The sequence below is a fragment of the Fundulus heteroclitus genome, chromosome 17 (assembly GCF_011125445.2).
Source record: "Fundulus heteroclitus isolate FHET01 chromosome 17, MU-UCD_Fhet_4.1, whole genome shotgun sequence".
In the NCBI taxonomy this organism is placed as follows: domain Eukaryota; kingdom Metazoa; phylum Chordata; class Actinopteri; order Cyprinodontiformes; family Fundulidae; genus Fundulus; species Fundulus heteroclitus.
In genome coordinates, this window is record NC_046377.1 from 11523040 (window position 1) to 11548487 (window position 25448).

Genomic DNA, 25448 nt, shown 5'->3' on the forward strand with positions numbered 1-25448 from the left:
CAGCCTATCAAAATTACTCCATAAGTGCATCAACAACTCATCCAGGAGCTCACATTAGAACCCAAAACAACATGTAAAGGACTCCTGGCTCCACTTACTGGAGTTAAGGTCAGGAAAAATTATAAACTTGGGACGGACTAAAAACACTGCTGATGACAAAGGCCTGTCTCCTGTTTGATGATCAACAAGACCTTTTGAGGGGGGGGGGGGGGGGGGGGGGGGCTTTGGGGAAATATGTTGTGAACTGACAAGACAAAAGTGTGCACACTTTTATAAAAGTTGTGCATCCTGTTACATCTGGCATTAAACAAAAATATATAATTTCATACCTACAGTCAAACATGGTGGTGGTGGTGGTGGTGTGATGGTATGCAAGCTGCTTTCCTACTTCAGAACCTTGACAATTTCCCTTAACTGATGGAACCATGAATTCTGTTCTGAAAAAATAAAAAACTCCCAAAAGGACCTAAAGATCATGCACACTTTGGTTATGCAGCAGGACAACATCAAATCCACACCTCAGTAAAACAAAGTTGGAGTGGACTAGCTAATGAACTGAACTTAAAAACAAATGGGATCCTGTAGCACAACCATAAACAGCCTATTTCAGCTCTATAACCTTCCAATGTGGCTGAATTAACAAAAAAAAAAATCTGCAAAGAAGAGTTTTGTGTGTTTTTTTTTTTTTTTTTTTTTTTTTAGATCTTTTAGCCTATTTCATGTTTTAAGACATGTCCTACTTGAGAAATGTGTATGTTTTATACACTCTAGTAATAAGGCTGGAGTGTGGCTGTGGAAATTGAACCTGAAGCTTTCCACAACACATGGTCAGGGTGGTCTAGATAACCTCCTTATCAAATTAAATCATCACAGGCAAACAGCTTTTTGTATTTACTCAGGCTAAGGTTGTCTGATATTAAAGACTGCATCTGAATCAAGCTTAGCAAAGAAGCATTTTTCTGTTTGTTCCTCCTCTTAACGCTCGACACAGGTTTTTGCAATAGCTATGCTTCAGAAATAGATTTTATCTTGACCTGGGCAGCACACGTAGAACACACTCTTTATCTCACTCACTCTGACAAAGTACAAATGAACGAGTCAAGAACCATATGACCAAGTTAAACTGAATGTTTTCACTTTAGTTACACTAAATCATTATGAAGGTTAGTTCTCTAATTCGACCGATTTAGAACATTTATCATTCCTCTCCCCTGTCCTCCTGGAACTAAATCAGATTAAACCAAAGGACTTTTGACCAGATGTCAAATATTGTGCTTTGTCATTTCCCTTAGGCAATTCTCTCATGTATTTCAAAATCGCTTAAACATGTCTTTTCTCTACTTAGTCACATGTCTAGAATTTTATTTTATTTTGTCAAGATTGTCACAGTGCTTTATTGATGCAGTAGTGTCCCTTTTAGGAAAGTATTCAAAACCCTGAAACTACACAGGAGTGGCACTGAATACGAGAGAGAGGCCTTCAGTGAACTCAGTGTTGGCATAACCAGTTTGTTTGCACAACCTTAATTTCTTATTGCACAACTTTTAAAAAAAAAAATGTTATCCAAAAAGTCTGAAAACTAACAATTTTTTTTCTCCACTTCACATTTCCACTCTTTACTGTCAGACAAAATCCCCATAAAGATTATAAAAGTTTGTTGTTGTATGATGACAGATTGAAAGCTTGGTTTATAAAGACAGGAGTACATCTAAAACTTTAAATATCAGATAAGTTATTAAACACTACGGAAAAACAAATGATGAAACATCTCATAACTAAGTTGGTAAATTATGTTCATGTTTAAAAAATTCCCAGAAAAAATGAATCTTTCATAAAAAAATGGCAGTATACTGTGGTTGAGCAACAGCTACAGTAAGATGAGGGAGAACGGTTAAAAATTTAAACCTCACATTTAGTAACCCAATAATTTGAGTAGCTTGTCAAGTTTAGTAACTCTGATTGGGAAAAAAATAATTGAGGACTTTGGATATGAATTAATTTATTCTGTGCAAATTCTAAAAACAATTAGAAATAAGTGGGTTCATTGGAAAACAGTGGTTCCACAATTATTTGTGAAACTTATTATAAACGCATTATCCAAATGTTTTTATTCTTTGCAAAAATGATCTGTGGAGAGTAAATGTTGCAGCAAAACATCAATGTAAATCACCATGGAGATACAGCACACTCCAGGGTGGTAAAATAATTATAAAAAAAGGCTTGAATTGTGTGTATGGAGACTCCAGAGCCACATTATTTGACTTGGCACCCTGATTGATGAAAATATTAAATAGCTCACTATCCAGTTGTGCTTGTCACTGTTTGGTTGTTTAAAAGTTTTGTAGTTTTATGTTCTGACTGTAGATTTGAGCGGTTTTTGGCGAGTTGCTTATCTTCTTGGAGGTATTTTCTGCCTCATGAAGATCAACACACATTTAAATAAACAATACTTTGAGAGTAAAGTTAGCATTGCCTACAGTGCAAGCTTCAGTTTATATTTATGTTATAGGAATTTTAAGCAGTAATTGTGGTAACACTGCTTAGGTTAAGCCAAATTATTTCATAAGGTGAGACTTTTCTATTACAAATAAATTGACTACGTCCTTCAAAACTGTTTTTTCATCAACAGGGTTTCTAAAGTTGACAAATAATTCAAATTCTTAGGTTGATAAAGGTAATTTTTAAAATGTTAAACATTCTGTCTGGAGATAATTCATCAGCAAATAGAATTATGGGGACCAAGGAACAAGTAAGATATGTCAGGGATGAAGTTGGAAAGAATTTTAAAGCAAGGTTAGTTTAATGAGGAATAACTCAAGATTTGAGCATATCAGTGAGCATTGTTCAGTTTATCATTCAAATTGGAAAGATTATGGTAAGGCTGCAACATCTACTAATACATTGGTAAATCACCTAGGCTGACAGGACTATGGTAACTCTGGATAGGCTGCATGGCTCATGTGGAAAAAAGAAAGAAATCATTCAAGGAAGAAGCTAAAAAAAGATGGAGTTCTGTTCAGATTAGACCATAATGTAACTTTTTACACTTTTCATCCAAGACGCTGTGTTTCACCTTCAAAACACCGTTTCTCAAGGGATGCATGGTGATTGTGGTATGCTATGGAGATCATTTTTCCCTGCCAAGAGGGGGAAAATAAGAAGTTGCAAGGATCTAAATGCAGGATAATACTTGGAAATTAGGAAACATTTACTTATTTCGTTATTTGAAGAAAAAATAAAATAGGACATGTGAAAACTTTAGCAAGGTGTTTTATGTTTCGAGCTGTTTCTGTATCTTTCTTTTCCAGAGTTCCTTTAACCATATGTCGTCTACCCCCTCCTAGCTTGAAAACGAGCTTGCTCAGGTAATTTTCCATTAGCCGGCTGCCATGTTTGTCAGGGTGTGAGACTGTTGCCGGGACAATGGTGTTCTCACAGCACAGACGGGTTACAACCGGTACGCCACACCTGAAAACAGAATCGTGATCATTTGTTCAACTTTAAATGCGCTTTTTTTTCCCCCTGAAGTTATCCAACTGCTATTAATGGGGTTATCTAACGCGCTCATTCCAAAGTTGGTGTTGCTGAGAATGCAAAATGTGGCCCATAATCAGTCCTCAGCAACAAGATTATATAAAGCTTTCATGAAGACGCGGAGATCTGAGACAGTGAAGCAACATTCAACACCAGCTCTGCTTTATCACACCTATGGTCACCGAAACCATGATAGGATCAGCCTTAAATATTTAAATAACTAGGTCACTAAACCATGACCTATATCCAACATGCTTACCTGCAAGCAGGGTGTAATGCAAGCGCATACTGTTACCTGTGCTACATTCACCACACATTCTTCAGCTCGCCAGGAAAAAAACTGCATCACTGAAATTGTTTTTGTCTGTACTAGGAGCAATGCTATGCTAGTAATGAAGTAATTCCTCATTAAATCTCTGTGTCAAGACTTTGGGTCTCCTGAATCAATAAAGTGTTTAATTGCATCTATTGAGTGTTATGAACTCATTACTTGCTGTGTGCGATTTGGAAGAAATACATGAAGCAGAGCTGTCTTTCAGCTCCCTAAAAAGATATTTAATGCATCATCAGTCTTTCTAATTTACAGGCATGCAATTGGTTGTTCTTTACTTCGTTTATTAGGAGGAGCTTAAGTTGAATATGAAAGCCTCAGTGCATCATAAAAGTATTCACACCACTGAACTTTTCAATATTACATTACATTACAAACAAACTCGAGTTTATTTCATTGGGGTTTTATCTGATAGCGTTAGCAAAGAAGTCTGAAAAAAAAAACCCTCTTTTATCTTTGGTCCTATTAAATGAAATTAGTCTTGCGCTGAAAGACCTGCACAACATTAAAAAAAAGTTAATTACTCAAGTTTTATGACCAATACTTGCTTATGTAAAATCTATATTATACGTTTCATTTTAAGTTTTAGAAAAAAAAGTCTTATGTTTTCTTGAATAACACTTTCTATATTCAAGGAAAATAAACAAAAAAAACATAGTTTGCATCCTAATGACACAAAGAAAAGACCTAGAAAATATCAGCTGTTAATATCAGCCATTGTATGCAAATCCAGAGTTGACAGAATGATGTGTGTAGCGAAACTGAGGATCAACAAGGAGGGGGAGGTCAATTAAACCAGGTTTTATCTTCCACTTCACAATTTTGCACTAATTTATTGCTTTCACATGAAAATAAAACACAATGTTGTCTTTGGTTGTTACGTGGTAAGATGTGAAACGGTTTGGCAAACTACATTATTTTTGCAATGAACTGAAAATGTTCCTCCCAAGTGCTAAACTGCAGTGATAAAAAGGCCCAGATGCTCCTAAATGCTGTCATAAGTACGTTCAGGGAAACAAAACAAATATGTATATTGTTTTTCCTGTTAAATGGGACAAAAAGGTTGATACAGAGAACCAGTTGTGAAGGTGTCGATGTGAAGAAAGCAGCGCTGACGTGGACGCTGACCTTCCAACTCGGAGTGCACTTACCCCATCTGTAGAGCCATCCCCAGAAGATTAGATATTCAGGCTACTCAGCGATCCATTCTGCTCCTACCACAGCTTGTAGAAAGCACATGGATGACCGAGCTTATGGATAAGTGGCTGAGCATTTGTGTTTGACTTGGCCTCGGAGTTCTGTTTGTGTTCGAGGAGTAAAACGGCAGAGCAAGCAGCTGAATCCGAAACAGGCTCAGAATCTGTCGCATTTTGTGTTTTGTAGGTTCTTGGTGGTTGAAAAAAAAAAAAAAGAGATTCTCATTTCAGCTAATCTAGATCAGAGAGCTCTCCCACCACAGCTGTTGGCTAATCTATAAACGTATTGTGTAAAAATCCCTTTTTACCCTTTGCTTCTGGTATCATGTGGCAAAATGCAGTGAAGACACTCACACTTGAACGTGACAAATGGTCTCTTAAGGGGGGGGGGGGGGGGGGGGAGAGAGACTGTTCGGTTATTGCAAACATTTTGCTCGGATTCTATTTAAAAAAGCAACTCTCCTCTTCCTGCATGTAGACAAAACAGCTTGTAAAGATAATGGCCTCATTGCTCAATGTCAAAATCAGCTAAAAGTATAGAAAACACTGCAGTGAATTGCAAAAGTATTCAAACCCAGTGACCCCCCCCCCCCCACCCCCCACACACACATCTTATTAGAATCGTAACGTAATTTATTTTATTTCTTACCTGATAAACAAACTGGGAGAAAAATTATTACCTTGTGCATTTATTGCCAATATTACATTATAAAACAACATCCCATCTCACAGAGCATGGTTCAGCCTATCACTACAGCACATAAGGAGTATGGCACAGCTGCTACCTACCAAGCCGGGCACCTAAAATCACAGGATAGTTGAGAAGAGCATTTAATCCATGAGAAACCGACGGTCTCCAGAGGAGCAGGACAACAATTAGTTGCTCACTCCACAATTTTGACCTTACTGGAAGGATTGCAAACAGTGACCCTCCGATTTAAGAAACCGAAATAAACTTTTTTGGCCTACATATAAGAGCACCATCACCCCGAGCACGATGTCCCAATGTGAGCAACAGTGGTGGCAGTATCATGATGTGGGGATGCCAGGGGTGCAAAGTAAGTAATTAAGTAGCTACTTTTACCTACGTTATTGTAATTAAGCACAATTTGTGTATACTTTGATACTTTGTAATTTATTTAAGTAGTTTGCAAAAGTACTTTCATGTTCAAATACACTCACCATCCAGACCCACTTAGGTTGATCTATTTCGAGAAGGAAACTGGTAAAAAGGCTCAAGGCTCTAGATTAGTACAGCTAGTAGAGGAATACCGTCCAGGACTAATTGTAGAAACAACTGGTTCTACACAGCATTGACTTGTTTCCTCCATTATGCAACTACGCACCACTCTATGTTGGTCTATCACAAGAAATGCCCAGAAAATAAATTACAGTTTGTTTAGATATAAGAAATGTTCTAAGTGACAGCACAGCATGATCTATTACACGTACCCCCCCCCCCCCCCCCCAAGACAGCAATAACCTGGGTACTATATGGCCAAAAAAAACCAACCAAACAAGACCTTTAAAAAAAACAGCCTTACCTTAACGACGAGGAAGGACCAAAACCATTGAAGTTAAAGCTATAAGAGTTGAAAAACGGACCGATTTCTTAGTTTTTCTGTTTGTGGAAATTCAATTTGGCAGCACTTTGAAAACAGATGGCTGTCAGGCAAGGAGGATTTAGATGTACCTTAAGGTTGCACTTTCACTCAGCTAATCCTCACACACTTATCAAGATATGCAGGACCCTTTAGAGATGACCCTTTATAGATTTGACTGATAACTGTGTTTCCAGCTGCAGTGAGCCACGGGTTTGTCTACGATGACAGATGAACCCAGACATGTGTTGTCCTCTGTCAGGTGAGGAGGACTTCTCAGACACATGGCTGCAGGTCACTCGTGGCGCTCTAGTCAGTTGTCTGATTCAATTACCTGCACGCAGCTACGAGTAATAGGATTTAGTAAGGTCAGTGTGCTGACATGATTAGCCTTGACCGTGTGCTTGAAATTCAGCGCTAAATGTTGAAAAAGGCTGTTGAACAAAGCTGCTGGAGTGTTTTTATGGAGAGGCGACTTAAAATTAAATTGATATATAGAGGTTGAGTGTTTAAATGTGGACACTGGATGGTGTGGGACAGAGCGGTAGAACAAAAAAAGGAGTTTGCGGGACAGACAAGCTGTTTGGCCATCTGTCGGAATCAAAGGTCTTCAGGGGATGAAGGCAGGAGAAATGATGGGGGGAAACTATCTGAAGCTGGAAAGTCAGAAAGCTCTGATGAAGATCTATAGGTATAAATCCAGAATGGTTATATTCTGAATAGATACATGTTAAATAGAATACCACAGACAAAACTATCTGCATATAATAATATTTTAATATAATTTCCCCCCTTGACAAATTCTTCCCCCCAGTTTGTCCCAGCCTGTGTCCATTTCTTACCTATAAACAACCCCTTTTGGCCCCATGTACTTAACCAGAGTATATGACAGATTGTGATCTCTTATCAAACCGTAATAACGATCTTAAAGTCTGTTCCCTCAGACATTAAATAATGTAGGTAAATAAGCATATTTCCTTCCAGTACATTATAGATGATTAAAAAAATGCTTTAAATGATAGCTAATTAAAGCAGGTACAAAACATCCCCAAAGAAGAACACAAATTAAAGATGTCTTTTAGGCTGATGCACGGACAGATGGATAAAAGGCCAAAAGGGATGGATGGATGGAGGACAGACAGATGGATGCAAATTAAAGTGAAAGGCATGACTATACCTTTAAGGCAGTGCAAAGGGGAACAAACTCTTAAAATGGTAATAAAATTCTGTTTCTGTATTCTCTGTCCTCTTTTTCTCCATTGCAAAATAATTTTTCCAAAACATCAACCACCAGATAAAGGTTTGCCTGTCGTGGAGGGAACATGTTGGCCTGGATTTGACTTTTCGAAAAGAACTGCAGCAGACATAAAGCCTCACTTCCAAAGTCTACTTTATCAAAAGAATACACAGTAATATGCATGTATAAAACACAGGAAACATCACAAGCATAGAAACGCTAACAAAATATAAGTTCTTATCTACTAGTTCTTGAAAGTAGCTTATAGGGGATAGCAGTCCAGTTCTGTTTCTTCTTGCATTTATTTTCCATAGCATGTTTAGCCGTCTTCTGTCCTCGACTGCATCTATTATTTGCATCACAGAGTTACAAAACGTCACAGCCGTGGCAAAACTGCCAAGTCGACACAACACTTGACACCTTGTGTAAGAGCGCAAGACGAAAAGGTCCAAGTTGCACTGAACGCATCTCTCTCTGCACATCTTCATTTAGGCAGATCCCACGTATTAATCTCTCTAATGGATGCTGTGTTCACCTCAGCTGAAGGTTATGGAGCTGGACAGCAGACTGCTTATTTAAACAGCAACAATGTCAAGATGGCTGCGAGCAGCAGGCCTCATTAACCCGCTCACAGGATCATTTGTCAGGTCACAGACACCAAGGAGAGTGTACCCTGTCCTTTTTAGCGTGTTTATTACCATCTTGCTGATGTTGCTGCAGGTTAAGGCATTTACAACTGGATTTATGTGAGCATTTCTTTTTTAATATGATCTCCCACAGTTTGCTGCATAAAAGAAAAACACCTGTATTCCCTCTTTTTGCAGTGCCTTGCAAAGATACAATTCAATTAAATTTTATCTATATAGCGGCAATTCGCAACATGTCTCATCTCAAGGCACTTTACTAAAAATCCTTGTTCACATTTGATCACATTAAAACTACAAATTTCAGTGTGTCGTAGTGGGATTTTATGTGATAGAGTGACACAAAGTAGAACATAATTATGAAGTGGAAGAAAAACGATACATGGTTTGTTGTTTCCAAATTAAAAATGTAAAGTGTAAATCAGTCCTCCTTACTCTGATACCCCTAAGTAAAAATCCTGTGGTTTCATAAATATTATTAGAGTACCACTTTACAATAAGGCTCTCCTTGGCTTATAGATGATTAATAAATAGTTTTTAGATACGTTGATTCATAAGCGTTTATTATGCATTAATTAAGATCAAGCAAGAGACAAAACTGACCTGTTTATTGCCAAATAGTGAGCCTAATCTGTTCGACTACAGGTGCTGGTCATATAATTAGAATATCATGAAAAAGTAGATTTTTTTCAGTAATTCCATTCAAAAAGTTAAACTTGTATATTATATTCATTTATTACACACATACTGATATATTTCTTTAATTTTGATGATTATAACTGACAACTAATGAAAATCGCAAATTCAGTATGTCTGAAAGTGTGAATATTGTGAAAAGGTCCAATATTCAAGACACCTGGTACCACACTCTAATCAGCTAATTAACTCAGAACACCTGCAAAGGCCTTTAAACGGTCTCTGTCTAGCTCTGTAGGCTACATGGGGAAGACTGCTGACTTAACAATTGTCCAAAAGACGACCATTGACTCCTTCCACAAGGAGGACAAGACACAAAAGGTCATTGCTAAAGAGGCTGGCTGTTCACAGAGCTCTGTGTCCAAGCACATTAACAGAGAGGCAAAAGGAAGAAAAGAAAAAAAGTGTACAAGCAAGTAGCAGTGAACGCACCCAGGAGAGGATTGTTAAACAAAAACCATTAAAAAAAATGGAGGGGAGATTCACAAAGAATGGACTGCAGCTGGAGTCAGTGCTTCAAGAACCACCGCACACTTTGCTTGGCGCAGGACAAAACCACTAAAACACAAATAAATGGATTTCAGACTGCTGCGTTTGGTGTGTAAGCCCCCTTAATATGGGCCACCAATGCATTCCCCAAAAGACTTGTAGCTGAAATTGCAGCAAAAATGCTTCAACAAAATAAAGATTTTTTAAAACCATGGATCATTTTCCTTGTACTGCATAATTACGCACAACCTTTTGTTGGCTTGTCAAGTTAAAAACCACTTTTTGGATTTATCGTGACTAAATATGAAAAAAGTGAAGGGGGGATGAACACTTTTACGAGGCACTGTACTTTCTACTTCCTATTTTCATCACGTTGACTCTTTCTATTCCTGATGGTTGTAGTTTGGGGCGTTTCTTTGTTCCTGCAGTGAGGGAATGGAGTGCATATGGTGACGTTAGCAGTGCTCTTGTGTTAAGAAAAGCAGCAGGCAAACAGAGGAATCAGGCTGATTCAAACTAAAAAAAAAAAAAACAACAACAAAAAAAATGAAAGTCTCTTTAAATTAAAATGTATAAGTTGTATATTTATTTCTCGTTTACTTATATTTTTATCTTATGTCTTCAGCCCACACAGGTCAATGTGTCCCACTTTGAGGGATTCAAGCTTGGTCCTTTTTTTCCCTTTCATCCTCATCTGTTCATCACTTGTGCTCGTTCATCCTTCCATCAGGATCGTGGTCAGGATATTGGACATATATTTTTTTTTATATCAGTCCACTGATCAGCACTTTACATTAAAATGGATATCATCACTCTTCATTATATTCTCCTTCACCGCTTCTTTTTTTTTTATTCACATCTCTTTGGGGCAGAGTTCCCCAGCGCGCTATTTGCACACAAACTGGTCCACGAGCGTCGTGCAGCGCTTGCACTTGACGTAGCAGCACCAGTGGAACTTGCAGTGGCAGCGCTCGTGCTTGTAGGTCTTGAACTGGTCGTAACCTCTGCCGCAGCACATCAGCTCGCAGCCATCCATGCCCTCCGAGGTTTTGTTGCAGTAGCGGCCGTGCGTTCCCAGAGAGCCCGTGGTCTCGTTTCGGAGGCAGTAGTCAGGACTCGGGTCAATGTAGACCATGTCCTCAGCTGTCGGGTTGTTGAAGCGCTTGTCTTTGAGCTCCAGCTTTCCCTGGCAGAGGAAAAGAAAAGCAGGGAAGAAGTTTGATCAAGAGCGACAGTTTCTCAGCTAAGGTGCACCTGATCAGAAGACTCAGAACACCTTCATTTTTTAGTCAATTTCATTTCAATTCAAATTTATTTATATAGCGCCAATTCACAACACATGCAATCTCAAGGCACTTTACAAAGTCAGCTGCATTTAAATAATACAGACAGATTGATCAAAAGGTTTTCTATCTAAGGAAACCCAGCAGATTGCATCAAGTCTTTACAAGCAGCATTCACTCTTCCTGAAAGAGCGTAGAGCCACAGTGTACAGTCGTCTGCATTGTCCATGGCTTTGCAAGCAATCCCTCAAACTGAGCATGCATGAAACAACAGTGGAGAGGAAAACTCCCCTTTAACAGGAAGGAAAACCTCCTGCAGAACCAGGCTCAGTGTGAACGGTCATCTGCCTCGACTGACTGGGGGTTAAAGAAGACAGAGCAGAGACACAACAAGACAGACAAAAAGCACAGAAGCACACATTGATCCAGGAATCCTTTCTATGTTATATGGTAATGGTGGATGATCTGTCCCCTCTGGATGGTTTCACAGCTAACAGAACACCACACCAGGTGTACCTACTATGAAGAGAAAAAAAAAATTCAGAAAGAACAAAGAATGCAAAGTTGAAATGACAACAAGCAATGCAAATTGGAGAGCAGAGTGAGGAAAAATAGGCCCTAATGTCCTCCAGTAGCCTAAGCCTAAAGCAGCATAATTATAGAGATAGCTCAGGGTAACATAAGCCACTTTAACTATAAGCTTTGTCAAAAAGGAAAGTTTTAAGATTAGTCTTAAAAGTAGACAGGGTGTCTGCCTCACGGACCAAAACTGGGAGTTGGTTCCACAGGAGAGGAGCCTGATAGCTAAAGGATCTGCCTCCCATTCTACTTTTAGAGACTCTAGGAACCACCAGCAGACCTGCAGTCTGAGAGCGAAGTGCTCTATTAGGAATATACGGGGTAATCAGAGCTCTGATATATGATGGAGCTTGATTATTAAGGGCTTTATACGTTAGAAGAAGAATTTTAAATTCTATTCTTGATTTAACAGGAAGCCAATGAAGGGAAGCTAAAATTGGAGAAATATGATTCCTCTTGTTGATTTTTATCAGAACTTTTGCTGCAGCATTTTGGATCAGCTGAAGACTTTGAACTGCATTTTGTGGACTTCCTGATAGTAAAGAATTACAATAGTCCAGCCTTGAAGTAACAAATGCATGCTAAAGTAGTTTTGAGATTTGTGAGAAGAATTAAAAACAAGGGGAAACTCAACATTTCAAGGACACCTGGACCTTGTCAGTTTCTCATCTCAGGTCTACCTTATCAGAAATAGACTCATTGAAGGCCTCAGACATCTAGTCCCTAAAAAGAAAGTTTTACTTTCACACATAAACCCTATGTAAAGTTATGACTCATCGTTAGTTAATGACAAATTATTTCATGTTCTTTTCTGACTTCTAAAATAGCAGAACTGCATCTATTTAAAGAAGACTATGACACATGTCAAAAGGAATTTGAACAAAGAGCTTCTAGTTAATCACTTCAGTGCTATAAAGACTCTTGAATAACATCAGCGTGGAATGACAAGTGGTTTTCACCAAACATTAGGAGTCCAGCAGGACCCTTTTTAATTGAAATAGAACAAAGCAGGTAAAGTATATGAAAGGTCAAATCTGAGGGGTTTGTGGCATCACATAAATACCTTGCGTCCAATCTGCATGGCTGCAGCACTGTCGTATTTCTCTTTCAGAAATTCTCCGACTCGCCTGAAATCAGCCAGCTGAAGCCAACAAGTTTTCAGGCTGCAGGAACCGGAGACTCCGTGACACTTGCAGGCAACATGTGCTTGGTTGTAGACCGCCTGGTAGAAAACAGATATTCAGAAATATTAGATACATAAATGACATTTAATTTGTTTATCATTCATCCTGGAACTATAGTCCATCCAGTGAGTTCTGTGTCTTCCCCAGGGTCTCCTCCAAGTGAGATGTGCCCGGAAAACCCCAACAGGGAGGCGCCCCCTGGGGGATTCCTGATCAGATATATCTCACAGGTGACGGTCGGAACATAGGCTGACTGGTAAATCTACTCACTGTTCAGTTGAGGACCATGGCCTAAAACTTAGAGAAGTTCACTCTGAACATCACAAACCAGATCAGTGACAATGGGCAGCCCTGGAGGAGTCCAACGCTCATTGGGAATGGGTTCAACTACTGTGCCGAGACACAGCTCTTGCTTTGGGCATATAAGGCCCTTAAAAGTCACCCAGTACCCCATATTCTGTAGCACCCACCACAAAATACCTTGGGGTTACGGTTGTAAGGCTTCTCCAGATCCACAAAACACATGTAGGCCAGGAAGGCACACTCCCATAATCCCCTTAGCAATTCCACGAGGGTAAATATCTGGTCCATTGTTCCGCTGCCAGGATGAAAGCTGCCTTAGTCCTCCTGGATCCGAGGTTCAACAATCCGTCTGAACCTCTTCTCAAACACCCAGAATAAGATTTCCCAAGAGGGCTGAAAAGTGTCCATAATTGGAATGCAGTCTCTAGTCTGCTTACCTAAAAATTGGATCCACTGGTGTTCCCGGCCTCCATCCAACATTGAAGAGGCGTGGTAATCATGACAGCACTACAATGTCTACAGACTTCAGAAACTCAAATCTTAACCCAACCTTGCCACCAGGGAGCTCTTTAACCCCCTCAAATACCTCTGCTACAGTGATAGAATCACATTCTCCAGAGTCTTCAGGCTCCATCTTCTCCGCGGAGGACATTGTGATAAGACTGAGGAGATCCTCAAAGTGCTCTTTCCACAAACAGCTATGTTCTGTTTCCCCGCAACCACAGGAGCTGCCGGCCATCTGGCCACCGGGTTCCCGTCAGCTGCTTCAGGAGCCTCCAAGGACAACAAAGCCCTAAAGGCCTCCTTTCTCAGCTTGACTGCTTCCATCACCACTGGTGTACACCAGCGGGTCCTCTGGCTTTCACAGCAACAGGCACCAATAACCTTCAGGTCACAGCTCCTGAAACCTGCATCTACAATGGAGGTCCTCAACAATGACCATTCCAATTACCTACACACATTTTGAATGTGAATAGCTCCACTTTCTCTTGACTGGTCTTTGTTTATGAAGTGATATTTTTTTTTTTTTAGAAACTCCAATATGCTCTTATAAAATAAGAAACAAATGTGTAAAGTAAAATATCAGATATACATTCTTTCAACATGAAAATAAAACCAGTGACAATAAAATACATCAGTTGGAATCCCTAGTATCAATTGAGTTCTGCTGCCATCTAGTGGGCAAAATATGCCACTACAGATTTCCTGCACAGTTCCTCATGCCATTGTTCCAATACAAAGTTTTTTTCCACCACATCAGGTGTTTTGCATGTCGGCTAAAAGATTCAGCTTTGGTCTGATCTAACCAGGGCACCTTCTCCCACATGGTTGCAGTGTCTCCTACATGGTTTGTGGCAGCAAACTGCAAATGGGACTTCTTATTGTTTTCTTTCAACAATGGCATTATTCTTGCTGTTTCTCCATAAAAAAGAATTTCCGCACTTCATAGGTTTGCAGTTGGGCCATTTTTCCCATTTTGGATGATTGAACAGAACTTTGTGAGATGTTCAAAGCTTGAGATTTAAACCTCTCCACAAGTTTATCCCTAACCTGTCTGCTTTGTTTCTCCGTCTTCGTTGATGGTGAGTTTTTTCAACAATACTCAACAAAACTACTTTGAGGCTGTATTTATACTATTAACTTATACACAGGTGAGCTCTCATACTAATATTATATATATATATATATATATATATATATATATATATATATATATATATATATATATATATATATATATATATATATACAATCACACAGTATTATCTTTAGGGATATCTATGGAATAATGTACACTACTTTCTATTGATACCACTAAATGCTGGAGGTACCAGGATTGTACCTACAGTGTAGCTGCACACCACTCTTTCTTATTTATAAAAAACATTGAACATTATCTACACTATCAATTCAATTCCCACTTTGCTACCTGGAAATTCTTAAAGCCCAAAATAAAAATAAAAATATTAGACAACATTTCGCTTGTTGTAAGAACACAAAAGGTAATGATACACAGCTTTTTCAGTTTTAACATTTAATATTTTTCAACTTTTGTTTAGAAAACCTCTGATTTACAAGATTGTGCTGGATCCTGAACATATGGGTTTGTTTAAAAACAGAAAAACAGAACAGGAAATAGAAGATTTATGGTCTCTGCAGCAGTAAACCTTGAAGCTTTACCAGGTCACCTACACAACATTTTATAAACAAGCCACATAAAACACCCCTATCCAAAAGACCTACATAAATTTCACACTCTCTCTTATTGAGCCTTACATGGTGTTATGTGAGCAGGCCAATGCCAAAGACACAAGTTGCCACACATTGACTCACTGAATCATTTACCTCTGATTCCTAATCTCCCCTGACGCAAATGAAACCCATCATTCTCTCTCCTCGCGTTGCCTGATCTCAATTACCTTCTCACCTCCGTTAACCTCTGCATCCCGAACACCCCTGACCCCGACGTCTCACCTCCCACCCCCTGCTCTCAGTCCTCTACTTTACTACCCAGCAGGCATAGCACTCGGCACCCTGCAATCCTGTGATCCGACCCCCGTGACCCCCTCAGACAGGCACGGGAAACAGGGGACAATGGCATTTGTTTTTGAAGGCGGCACATATTCAATGCATTTGCTTTTTAAATATAACTACAGCACATATTCCTACTGTGAACACATCTATTCAAAAACGTTTATCGTGAAAATATTAGCAGCCAAATCGAAGCCTGTATTTGTTTATCCAGCACCATGGTGAGGTATTTGCTGGGTCATGCCTGCTGGGCACAGTGACTCTGGACCTACATGGTCAGTCATCCATGGTGGAGACATGCTCTCTGTGTCAAGCACAATAGGTTTTACTCAGTCAGGGTTAGGGCGAGTGTTTGTGTGTATGCGTGTGTGCTTGCTCGTGTCTGAAATAGACAAGGACAGAAATGGAGAACACAGCCAACCTTTCTTGGCAGGTTAGGCTATGAATGAAGTGAGAAATTAAGGGAAAAGCCAACATATGTCTATGCTTTACTGACGTTGCTGTTAAGGGATTACGTTGCAATTTCCTTGCCATACTACCTGTATACGTTCTTGACAATGACATTTTTTCTAAATCATTTTGCTATCTAGGGAACTTATGACAAGAAAATTACATTTTAAAGGAGCAGAGTTTGTGCTTTAGTGACATCTAGCGGTGAAGTGAAACAGCAATCAACAAATGTCTCACACCTCACCACATCTGATTCTCCGCTTTGTTTGAGCTCTCAGTTGAAAATACAAAATAAACGCCTCCTGTAGTTGAAATTCCGACATTTTTCCTTGTCAGTGCTGAAGGGAAGCATACCCACTGCATGATGCTGCCGCAATCATGTTTATCCATGGGTATGATGTGTTTTGCATGACGTTGAGCACAAATCTGGCAACTGTATATGTATCATTAATTATTATTATAAAAACTTTTAAATCCTTTCTATTTTTACTTCAAATTATAAAGAACTAGAACATTGTTCTATGCATATCTACCAAATGGATACAAATAAAATCTCTCTTTAAAAAAGGAGCACTACGCTAGTATAAAAAGTAAAATTTTCTTTCCCATACGTACCCTTAGTTGTCTTTGTAGGCTCCATTAGCCATTTGATGACAAAGTGATTTGGGACGTATTCTCTGCGGGTGCGACGCACTGCGCTCTCTCGTTCACCTGGTTATTTTGTTCAATGTTTATAACTTTCTTACCTCAGAAGACATCATGCCGCTAAACAAAAAACCTGTACAGTTGCAAAAGCTTTTCCTCTTCTCCCATGTACGTGCACAACACTGGTGTCGTTTCAACTTGTCACCAGAGGGGGCACACTTCTGCAAAAGTCTAGGAATTTGTGCTACGCTCCTTTAAAGGAGAAGAGTTTGTGGTTTAGTGCCATCTAGTGGTGAAGTGAAGGAGAAACCAACTATACCTCTCGCTTTACCGCCACATTTTCCTGGTAAGTTCTCAGTCAGAACGTCTGATTCTGGCTTCCTTTCCCTGTCCCTGCTAAAGAAAAGCATGATCCCACAGCATGATGCTTCCACCACCATGTGTCACTGTGGGGATAGTTTGATCATGGTGATGTGCCGTCTTAGTTTTTCTCCACATATGTTTTAAGAGCATAATCATTTTCACAAGTCTTACATTGTTTGTAAAGAAACACCTGAGAATTTCGAGAAGAATACAACTGTGCAGATTAACTCTTATTATCTGCAGTGATAATATTTTACATAAATATGACTGGAAGCTGTTTTATAACCATATTGGCATCATTAAAAAAGCATCTGTTGTTATACAAATAAAGAGAAGACTGCACGGTGGAACCACTGTTAGTCCTTTTGCAATTGCAGCAAAAGGATCCTGAGTTTGCATCCTGGCCTGGAGTTATCTGCGTCGTGTGTTCTCTGTGCAAACGTGGGTCTCTCTAAATTGCCAATTGATGTGAGTGTGTGTGCATGGTTGGATCTCGCTGTTGCCCTGTGATAGAGAGGTGACCTGTCCAGAGTGTATTCCGGCTCTCGCCCAATAACCGCCGAACAACTAACCCCCTGTAGTGAAGTTAGATTGATGGATTTAAAAAAAGAGTCAATGTTGTGCAATATATCCGATCAGAATTGCACTTTTCAGGAAAAATCAAACACAGCTTTAGAAACGGCTCATGAAAACCTGTAACAAGCCTATTTTGTGGCTGTGGATATATCATACTTCTCTCATTTGGCGAGTCACCCATAATTTTGTTATGTGGATTTGCTCTGCAACACACCTTTTTCGGACATGTGAACTTGCAAATAGTATGACTCACTGGATCGAGGAATAAGCCCGATACGTTCTGTCTGCAGCAGTGATATTTCACAGAATAAGCCCTTAGCTGTAGGTCTTCAGGTTGGGAAAAAAAAGTCTGGCCATATCAGTGTTTGAGTCAATGTTTGTATTTTTTTATGTTAGATAGAAAGCTGCAGGTGTGCATAAACGTGCATATTTTTTGTAAATAGTTGCAAATTGGTTGAGGGTGACAAAGATTCATTCCTTGTTGCACATCTCTGCCTCCAGATCCCAGCACACACAGACGATCATGTTGCTCCCTGCTCACACAAATATAAAGGATCTGCACACATACACACACACAGAGACCCCTGCCTCCTTCACAAAAACTCTGTGGTTTGCCTTGTTCAGCCAAGCAAGACAAATCCCACTCAGGACAAACCAGCGTGTCTTTAGAAGAAAGAGAGAAAGGAGGGATGGGGAGGAGGAGAGAAGCCGTCTTCCTCCCCACCTTTTCAGCTCCCTCTTCTCCTCTCTTCCGTTTCGATGGACAGACGACAATGAAAGCGAAGGATCAAACAGGAGAAGGGAGGAAAAGTTATTTCAAAAGGGTGTGCGTGTGTGAAAGCATGTGTTAATACAAAGCTGCGGCAGTATATCTTTCTCCTCATACTTTCTTCTATAGCCCCAACGGGACCGTCAGAAGAAACACAAGCTCTCCAGACCCTCACCTTTGACTTCTGACACACAAACCTGGGCTCACTGTCTCACGCACAAATCAAACAGAGCATTTGTGCGTACACACAAGCAGCGTCTCTGTCCTGTAAACAGCTTAGACAAAGCTGTGCCGGAGATAAGCAGCCGGCACCCAAACAGGCGGGCTGACCTTTTATGAGTAAAAGCTTGTGCGCAGATTTAAAAATCCCCGTCATCTTGCAAACAAGCCATCAGACGGATCCTCTGAATGTCACGTTCCAAATAATAACGCCTACATTCACCATGTCGCATCTGTCCGTGTTTATCCGTGCATTCATGTGCTCGTGTGTCTTTGGGATAAAGAGCTGGAATGCGCCTTGACCCGGGCGACCCAGCTAAACTCCAAGGGCGTTAGCAGTTATACCATTTGCAGGGCTCCCAATAAATAACCTACACACACACACTCACAGGAAAACTGCTGGGGAAGGCCACGTCAACTTTGACACACATTCCTAACAGACATACAGATATAGTATAGTAGGAAAAACACATTTCCCCCCACTGAAGTTCCCACAGCATGAACACGGAGTGATGGCATGTACCGGTTGGCCGTACCTGTCTGCCGGCCTCGTTGTTGTGCAGGTTCATGAGGATTCGAGCGTGCTCTTTTGTCCCGCGAGGGTAATTCTTCTCCCGCTCCTTGCCGTCGACAAACTCCCGGGCGAACCTGTAGCCGTAATGCACGTTGTCGCCGCAGCCTCCCCACAGCCAATCGCGCGGCAGGTCACGGGGCCGGGCGGCGCGGCTGCAGCCACAGGTGGAGAGCTCACCCTCGCGGCATGCCCGGCTGATGGCGTTCACGACACCGGCCGCGCTGATGGCGTAGGTAAACGCCGTCTCCCTTGAGGCTATGGGAGAACAAAAGGATATTTCCCTTTAGATTTGAACACGATGCGAGGAAGCATCCTCATCGGATTTTACAGTAGCACTGCTGAAGCTTTTCTACATTTTGTCACATTACAAGCACAGACTTTAGTGTATTTTAGCATTTATTATAATAACACCTTCTTTTTATTATTGAGCCAATGTGACAAGTGAGTTTCTCCACTGTGAGATCAATAAAGTCCATCTTATCTTATGAAGGGTTGCTGCATAGTTATTAAATCAATACAATCAAATTCCCACTGTCACTACATCTTTGTCCAGGAGCCTTGATTGCTGCAAGTTAGTGTCTCCATGCAATTGGCAGGGTTTTCTCCGAAAATAACTTCTAAACTAGTTTGAAAACTAAATTGAACTGGACGATAATGTTTAATAACTAGCATACATTTGGAATGCATGTTAGCTGTCTGGGTGAATTGATTGAGACGATATTTGTTGTGAATTGGTTCTGCATAAGTAAACTGAACTGAAATGAAACCCTGTGATGATTTAACGGTCTTACTTTCGGATTTACTCTTTTCTATCAGACAGACTTAAATCTAAGTCTATCAATTGTGGAGGTAACCTAATAAGTAAAGAAAAAAATATAATTAAACACCACATTATGATGCTTGAGTATTTCGCAGTGAGTGGGGATTTTATTTGGAGTTTTTAGAGTAAAGGGGGCTAAATAAACAATTTTTATATTTCAATTTGTAAAAATATTTACAATCCATGAGTAATTTTTATACTTTTTCTACAAGTAAAAATCTAAAAAATGGGCATAATTATGTATTCTCCCTTGTTTTCTCTGAAATTCAGTACCTAATTAGTAAATACACCCACCTGTATGTATTGTAGTTTATTTAAATATAAATACAGCTGTTCTGTGAAAGCCTCAGTAGTTTGCTAGCTAACCCTGGGTTAGTGTGTATGTACAGGTACAGAGAAATAGGAAATATAGAGTAATTGTTACTCTGTTTGTGGCCTCTGGCGGCTCCACCTGTTCACTGCCTATGTTTGCTTGGATATCATTCAGCTTATAATGGATATTGTGAGAAATCTGAAATAACACCAATCTAGATCAATTTATTTTGGATTGGGGCATTCGCATATTTACTCCTCAAAAAGTATGCTTACCGCAGTTTAATGTGCCGGCAACAGCTAAGTGAGGACTTAGCCAATTGGTTATCCAAAGCAGAGTAATGTTCAACCTTTGTTCTACTTCTTCAGTTTGGATGCAAAAAATGTCAAAAAGACAATCTGTTTCCAGCAGGCCCATCGTAATCAAAAGCTGGAATACTGGGACTTTACTTTGAACATTTCCAAAACCCACAGCTACGGGAACATCAACAAAGCGACCTCCTGCTGGGAAAAAACAAGATGGCTACTAATTGCACTACTTACAAAGGGAAAAAAATGCAGATGTTCCCAAACTATAAATCAAGCCAAAATAATCTGGGACGACAACTCTAAACCTAAAGGAATGTTTGGAGGTCCTTTAAATATACAGAGTGTTATGTTGAAGGGAGATCAAATTCAACACTTGCTAACAAACTGAAATTCGGACTTCCGGGCTTACAGTGAAACGTGTCTTAACTTTAACATATCAATACAAATGATTAATGTCCCTGAATAAGCTGAAACAGAGGAGGAATGCTCATTCATGTACGAGACACCCTCAGGTGGTTTGCGGTTGAACTGAACCCATTTGGAGAAGAATGTTTGGTGTCAGATGTTTGGACACCGAAGGTGAAGTTCACTTTTTGTCACGACATTAAACCGTCCATCATTTGGTATTTCTTTCACCGATTTTTGAAAAAACAATTAAACTGCCAGAATAATCTTATTAGGTGATTTGGACAGAAATTGGCTGGATAAAGATTTAAAACAAAAACTGTGAGCATCTACATCAAAACATAAGTGACATAAAATTATACAGTCTCCTGCTAGGTTAAGACTAAAAACTAAAAAAATACTTTAATTCAATATTTAAAAACAAACTGGAATGAGTGACAAACTACTGTCTAGTGGCTGGACTCTTTGTCATAATATGACTTTAATTGTTAGAAAAATTAGTTTTGAAAAAACATTTTATAAATATAATGAGAATTTGATGGAGCCACTTGTGAAAATAATCCAAAAATTAACAAAACTGATCAACTGATCAACAAAAATTAGCTTTGCCATGGATCAGGACTCCCATAATAAATTATTCTACTGTTCAACTATAGACCAATTACTATTTTACTCACCATATCCAAGTAATTGAAAAGTAAGTAGCAGAGCAGTTAAGACTGGCTACTTTAAATACTCCTTGCTGTAGGAGTGGGAAGTCAATTAAGTTTACCAGTTGGAACGTGAAAGGTCTGAACCATCCCATCAAGTGTCCCAAGGTCCTAGCCCACCTTAAGTTCTTAAAAATCTGATATAGCTTTCCTTACTGAGACATATGTACGGGGGCCTGGGTGTGTTGCTCTGAACAGAGGCTGGGTGGGACAGGTATATCATTCAACTTTCCAAGGACAGGTGAGGGGCTGGCATTTTAATCAGCAATCAGTTTAGTTAATCTGAAACAATATCAGATCCTAACGGTCATTTTGTTATTGTGGTGGGCACACTTTACGGTCTGCCTCTAACATTAGCCTGTGTCTAACGCCCCTAATTGGGACGAACCTAAATTCATAAATACTTTTCTGTCAACTAAAGGCTTTTGCAGTCCTGTGCTTTGATTGACCCATTAAGAGTTTTAATCCCACAGAGAAAGAATACTTATTTTCCTCATCTGTGCATCACACATGCATAGATTATTTCTTCAAACATAAAACTTTACTTTCTTTTGATTACAGTAGTATGGTTATATCTGACCACGCTCCTGTGACGCTGATTTAAACCTCTTCAACCATAAACCAAACAGATTCAGATGGCGGCTCAATCCTCTTCTTTTGTCAGATGAATGCTTTGTTACTTCTGTTAATACCCACATAGACATATTTTGCAAACTAATTTAAATAATGAAACTTCCCCATCCCTGTTTTGGGAGACCCTAAAGGCCTACTTGAAGGGGCAGATCATTTCCCTTAATGCATTGATTCATAAATTGCAAAGGGCCAGACGAGCAGAACTACTTGATCTCATCTCTGATCCAGACGCATTGCTTAATGCATATGCAAATGGAGCATTTGCATATGCATTAAGCTCTTGGCTTCTGGCCCCTGAAATCTGAACATAGGTTATATGAATACGGAGAGAAACCAAGCAAAGGTTCTTGCTTACAGTCTTAGGCATATTACCAGTATTCATGTAATAGATCAAATCAGATCTGAGTCAGGACTGCTATCAGACCCAGATGTTAATAAACAGTTTTGTGAGTTTTATTCCAATTTATATACACTTCTGAACCTCCTACTGATCTGAGGCTGATGGATATTCCCACTGTGGAAGATAAGTTTAGGGAATCCTTAGATAACGTAATCTCTTTGCAGGATATTAATCATGCCATTTTCATGTATGCAAAGTGGGAAATGTTCAGGTTTCCTCCTGAATTTTATAAGATGTTCTCTGGGAAATTAGGCCCATGGCTCAAATATGTATTTAATGACAGTTTAAGTTCCCAGCGTCTCCCACAAACACTGCAACAGGCATCTAGAACTCTTCTCTTTAAAAAAAAGGGTAAAGATCCTCATAGTGGCTCGGACTCCTCTTCATGACCAATTAGTCTTCTTAATGTCGCTGTGAAGATACCGAATAAGGTGATAGCTCTTTGTCTTGACTTTGTTTTCCCCACTCTTATTTCATTTGATCAGACTGGGTTTATAAAGAACAGATTTATTTTTTAACACCAGACATGTTTTCAATCCACTTTACACACCATCTCCTCTCAGCATCTAGAGGCACTTCTGGCCTTAGATGCTGAGAAATCGTTTGATCGTGTTGAATTGAATTATTTGTTTTATGTTCTTAAGCGGCTTGGGTTTGGGGATACATTTATTTCCTGCATTAATTTGTAGTTTACTTCGCCTTTGGCTTTTGTTAGAACCAATGACACTTATTCACCATATTTTCCTCTCCAACGTGGGACTAGCCAGGGCTGTCCCAAACTTTTAAAAACATTTTTAGTAAATTAATATTTTTTCTTCCAACTTTTAAAATAAATTGGTAAAGTAATCATAAAGTACTTTGTATCAAACTATCATGAAATCATCATAGAATACAAAACAGAATGTGTTAAAGTTGTAGAAGTTTAGTTTTGCAGGGAAATTGTTTTCTGTGAGTCAACAAAATGCAAAACCTAATTTTATTACTTGTACTAGCATAAATTACTGGAAAGCCTCTTTTGCATATTCTCTTAGTTTTCTTTCTATTACTAATCAAGTCTGGGGTAGAGAGTGCAAAACACTAAAGATGAGTCACAAATTTCAAGCAATCAAAGGACTTGGTTACTTTCCACCAGGGTGCAGCTGCAAATTCATCATGTCTAATTGCCCAGCATCAAATCATTGGGGATTTATGCAGCCTAAGAGCAGCTAATTTAAATTAAGCTACGACTAATTTACCATTTTCACCTGCATCCATAATAATGATTTCAGCTTACTCAGAGTAACATTATGTTAAAAAGGACAGCCGAATTAATACACAACCAGTTTGAAAGCACAGACGGCTGACAGGTTTGGAGGTTAAGGAACCTGAACGTCCATCATTTCCATGACAATAACAAATAGCATCCTGACTTGAGGCTGCATAGTGAGTTCTCAGGGTTTTGTAACTTTAGCTTGATGTTAGAGATAAGATAAAAATCATACAATTAATTTTAAGCAATACCAAAAACTTTAAAAAAACAAATCCAACAACAGCATGCTGGAGTTTCTCTGTCTATTTCATATCCATATTTTGAGTGTAGGAGCTACCAAGGCTGTACCCCAGGCCCTTGCGGAGGTTAAATTATTCAACAACTCAACTAAATAGTGACAGTCTGATTTTTTTTTTGAGCAAACCAAGAATACTCCTAAACTTGGAGTTAGTTATGACTCAGGAAGTTGGCACCATCCCGCGTTCAATATCCGTTGTGCCGCCTGTGCTGATAAAACGTGCTCAAATTTGCACACATATGCTATTTATTATCACTTCTGCAAGTTTACACCTGTGACAGAAACACTGCGGACCAACATCTATCTGTGAAAACATTCCTTTAGTGTTTGAAATTACTATTATCTGGAAGGTTGGACATATAATTCATTGGCATCCATACTTCCCCTCTAAAAATACTGTTCCAAGGAGCAAGTGCTCGGATTTTCATCCATAAGAAAAAATATTAACTAAAATGTCGTTAACTTCAGCATAGGTTTACAGAAGGACATAAATGCAGTGTAACATCTTAAACTACACAGTCATATTCAATAAATTAAGACTATGCATTTATAAGAGGTTTATTTGTCAGATTAAAAGTACATTTTGAGAGAAGCAACCCTTTAAGCTGGCATTAAACACACTTTTTAATTAATAACTACAATATGTTGCTCATAAAGTATACCGTAAAAGTAGAAACATTTTCAAACTCTAGGCCCTTAGTGTTCAAAGCGTGGCCCGTGGACCACTTCCAGCCCTCAGAAGGTTTTTGCGTGGCTTTCAAGCTCAATAAGAGAACGGCACAAATTTGGCACTGCAGCACGGGTCGTTGCTCCTGATGGACACTTTTACGTTTTTAGGACAAGATTTTCAAACTGACCGTATCTTCTTTATTAAAAGAAATATTATATAGTACATAGCCTTTTTATTAATATTAAGACTGGTATACAATGGACAATCTTTGGAGCTTCTAATGTTCCTAATTGGTTAAATTGTTAAATGTTTCAAATTTTTGTCAAATTATGTTTCTTTCTATATAATTTTGTTACATATGTGGGGAGATTATAAAAAGGATACTGGTGCACCATCACTGATCTCATCCATGCATGAGTTGGCTACACACTGTTTTA

The 25448-nt window shown here is 39.3% G+C and overlaps 1 protein-coding gene across 2 annotated transcripts in view; it reads right to left on the reverse strand.

Annotated features, from left to right (window-relative positions):
* Positions 1-10291: 10291 nt before the first annotated feature.
* The window catches only part of wnt5b (wingless-type MMTV integration site family, member 5b), a 112490-nt gene continuing 97333 nt past the window's right edge, over positions 10292-25448 (reverse strand). For both annotated transcript variants that reach the window (XM_036148962.1, XM_036148961.1), the window contains exons 6-8: positions 19168-19460; positions 12654-12812; positions 10292-10914 (exon numbers count right to left, since the gene is read on the reverse strand). In XM_036148962.1, the coding sequence (XP_036004855.1) occupies positions 10615-10914; positions 12654-12812; positions 19168-19460 (752 nt within the window). In that variant the 3' untranslated portion in view covers positions 10292-10614. The remainder of the gene's footprint in view (positions 10915-12653; positions 12813-19167; positions 19461-25448) is intronic.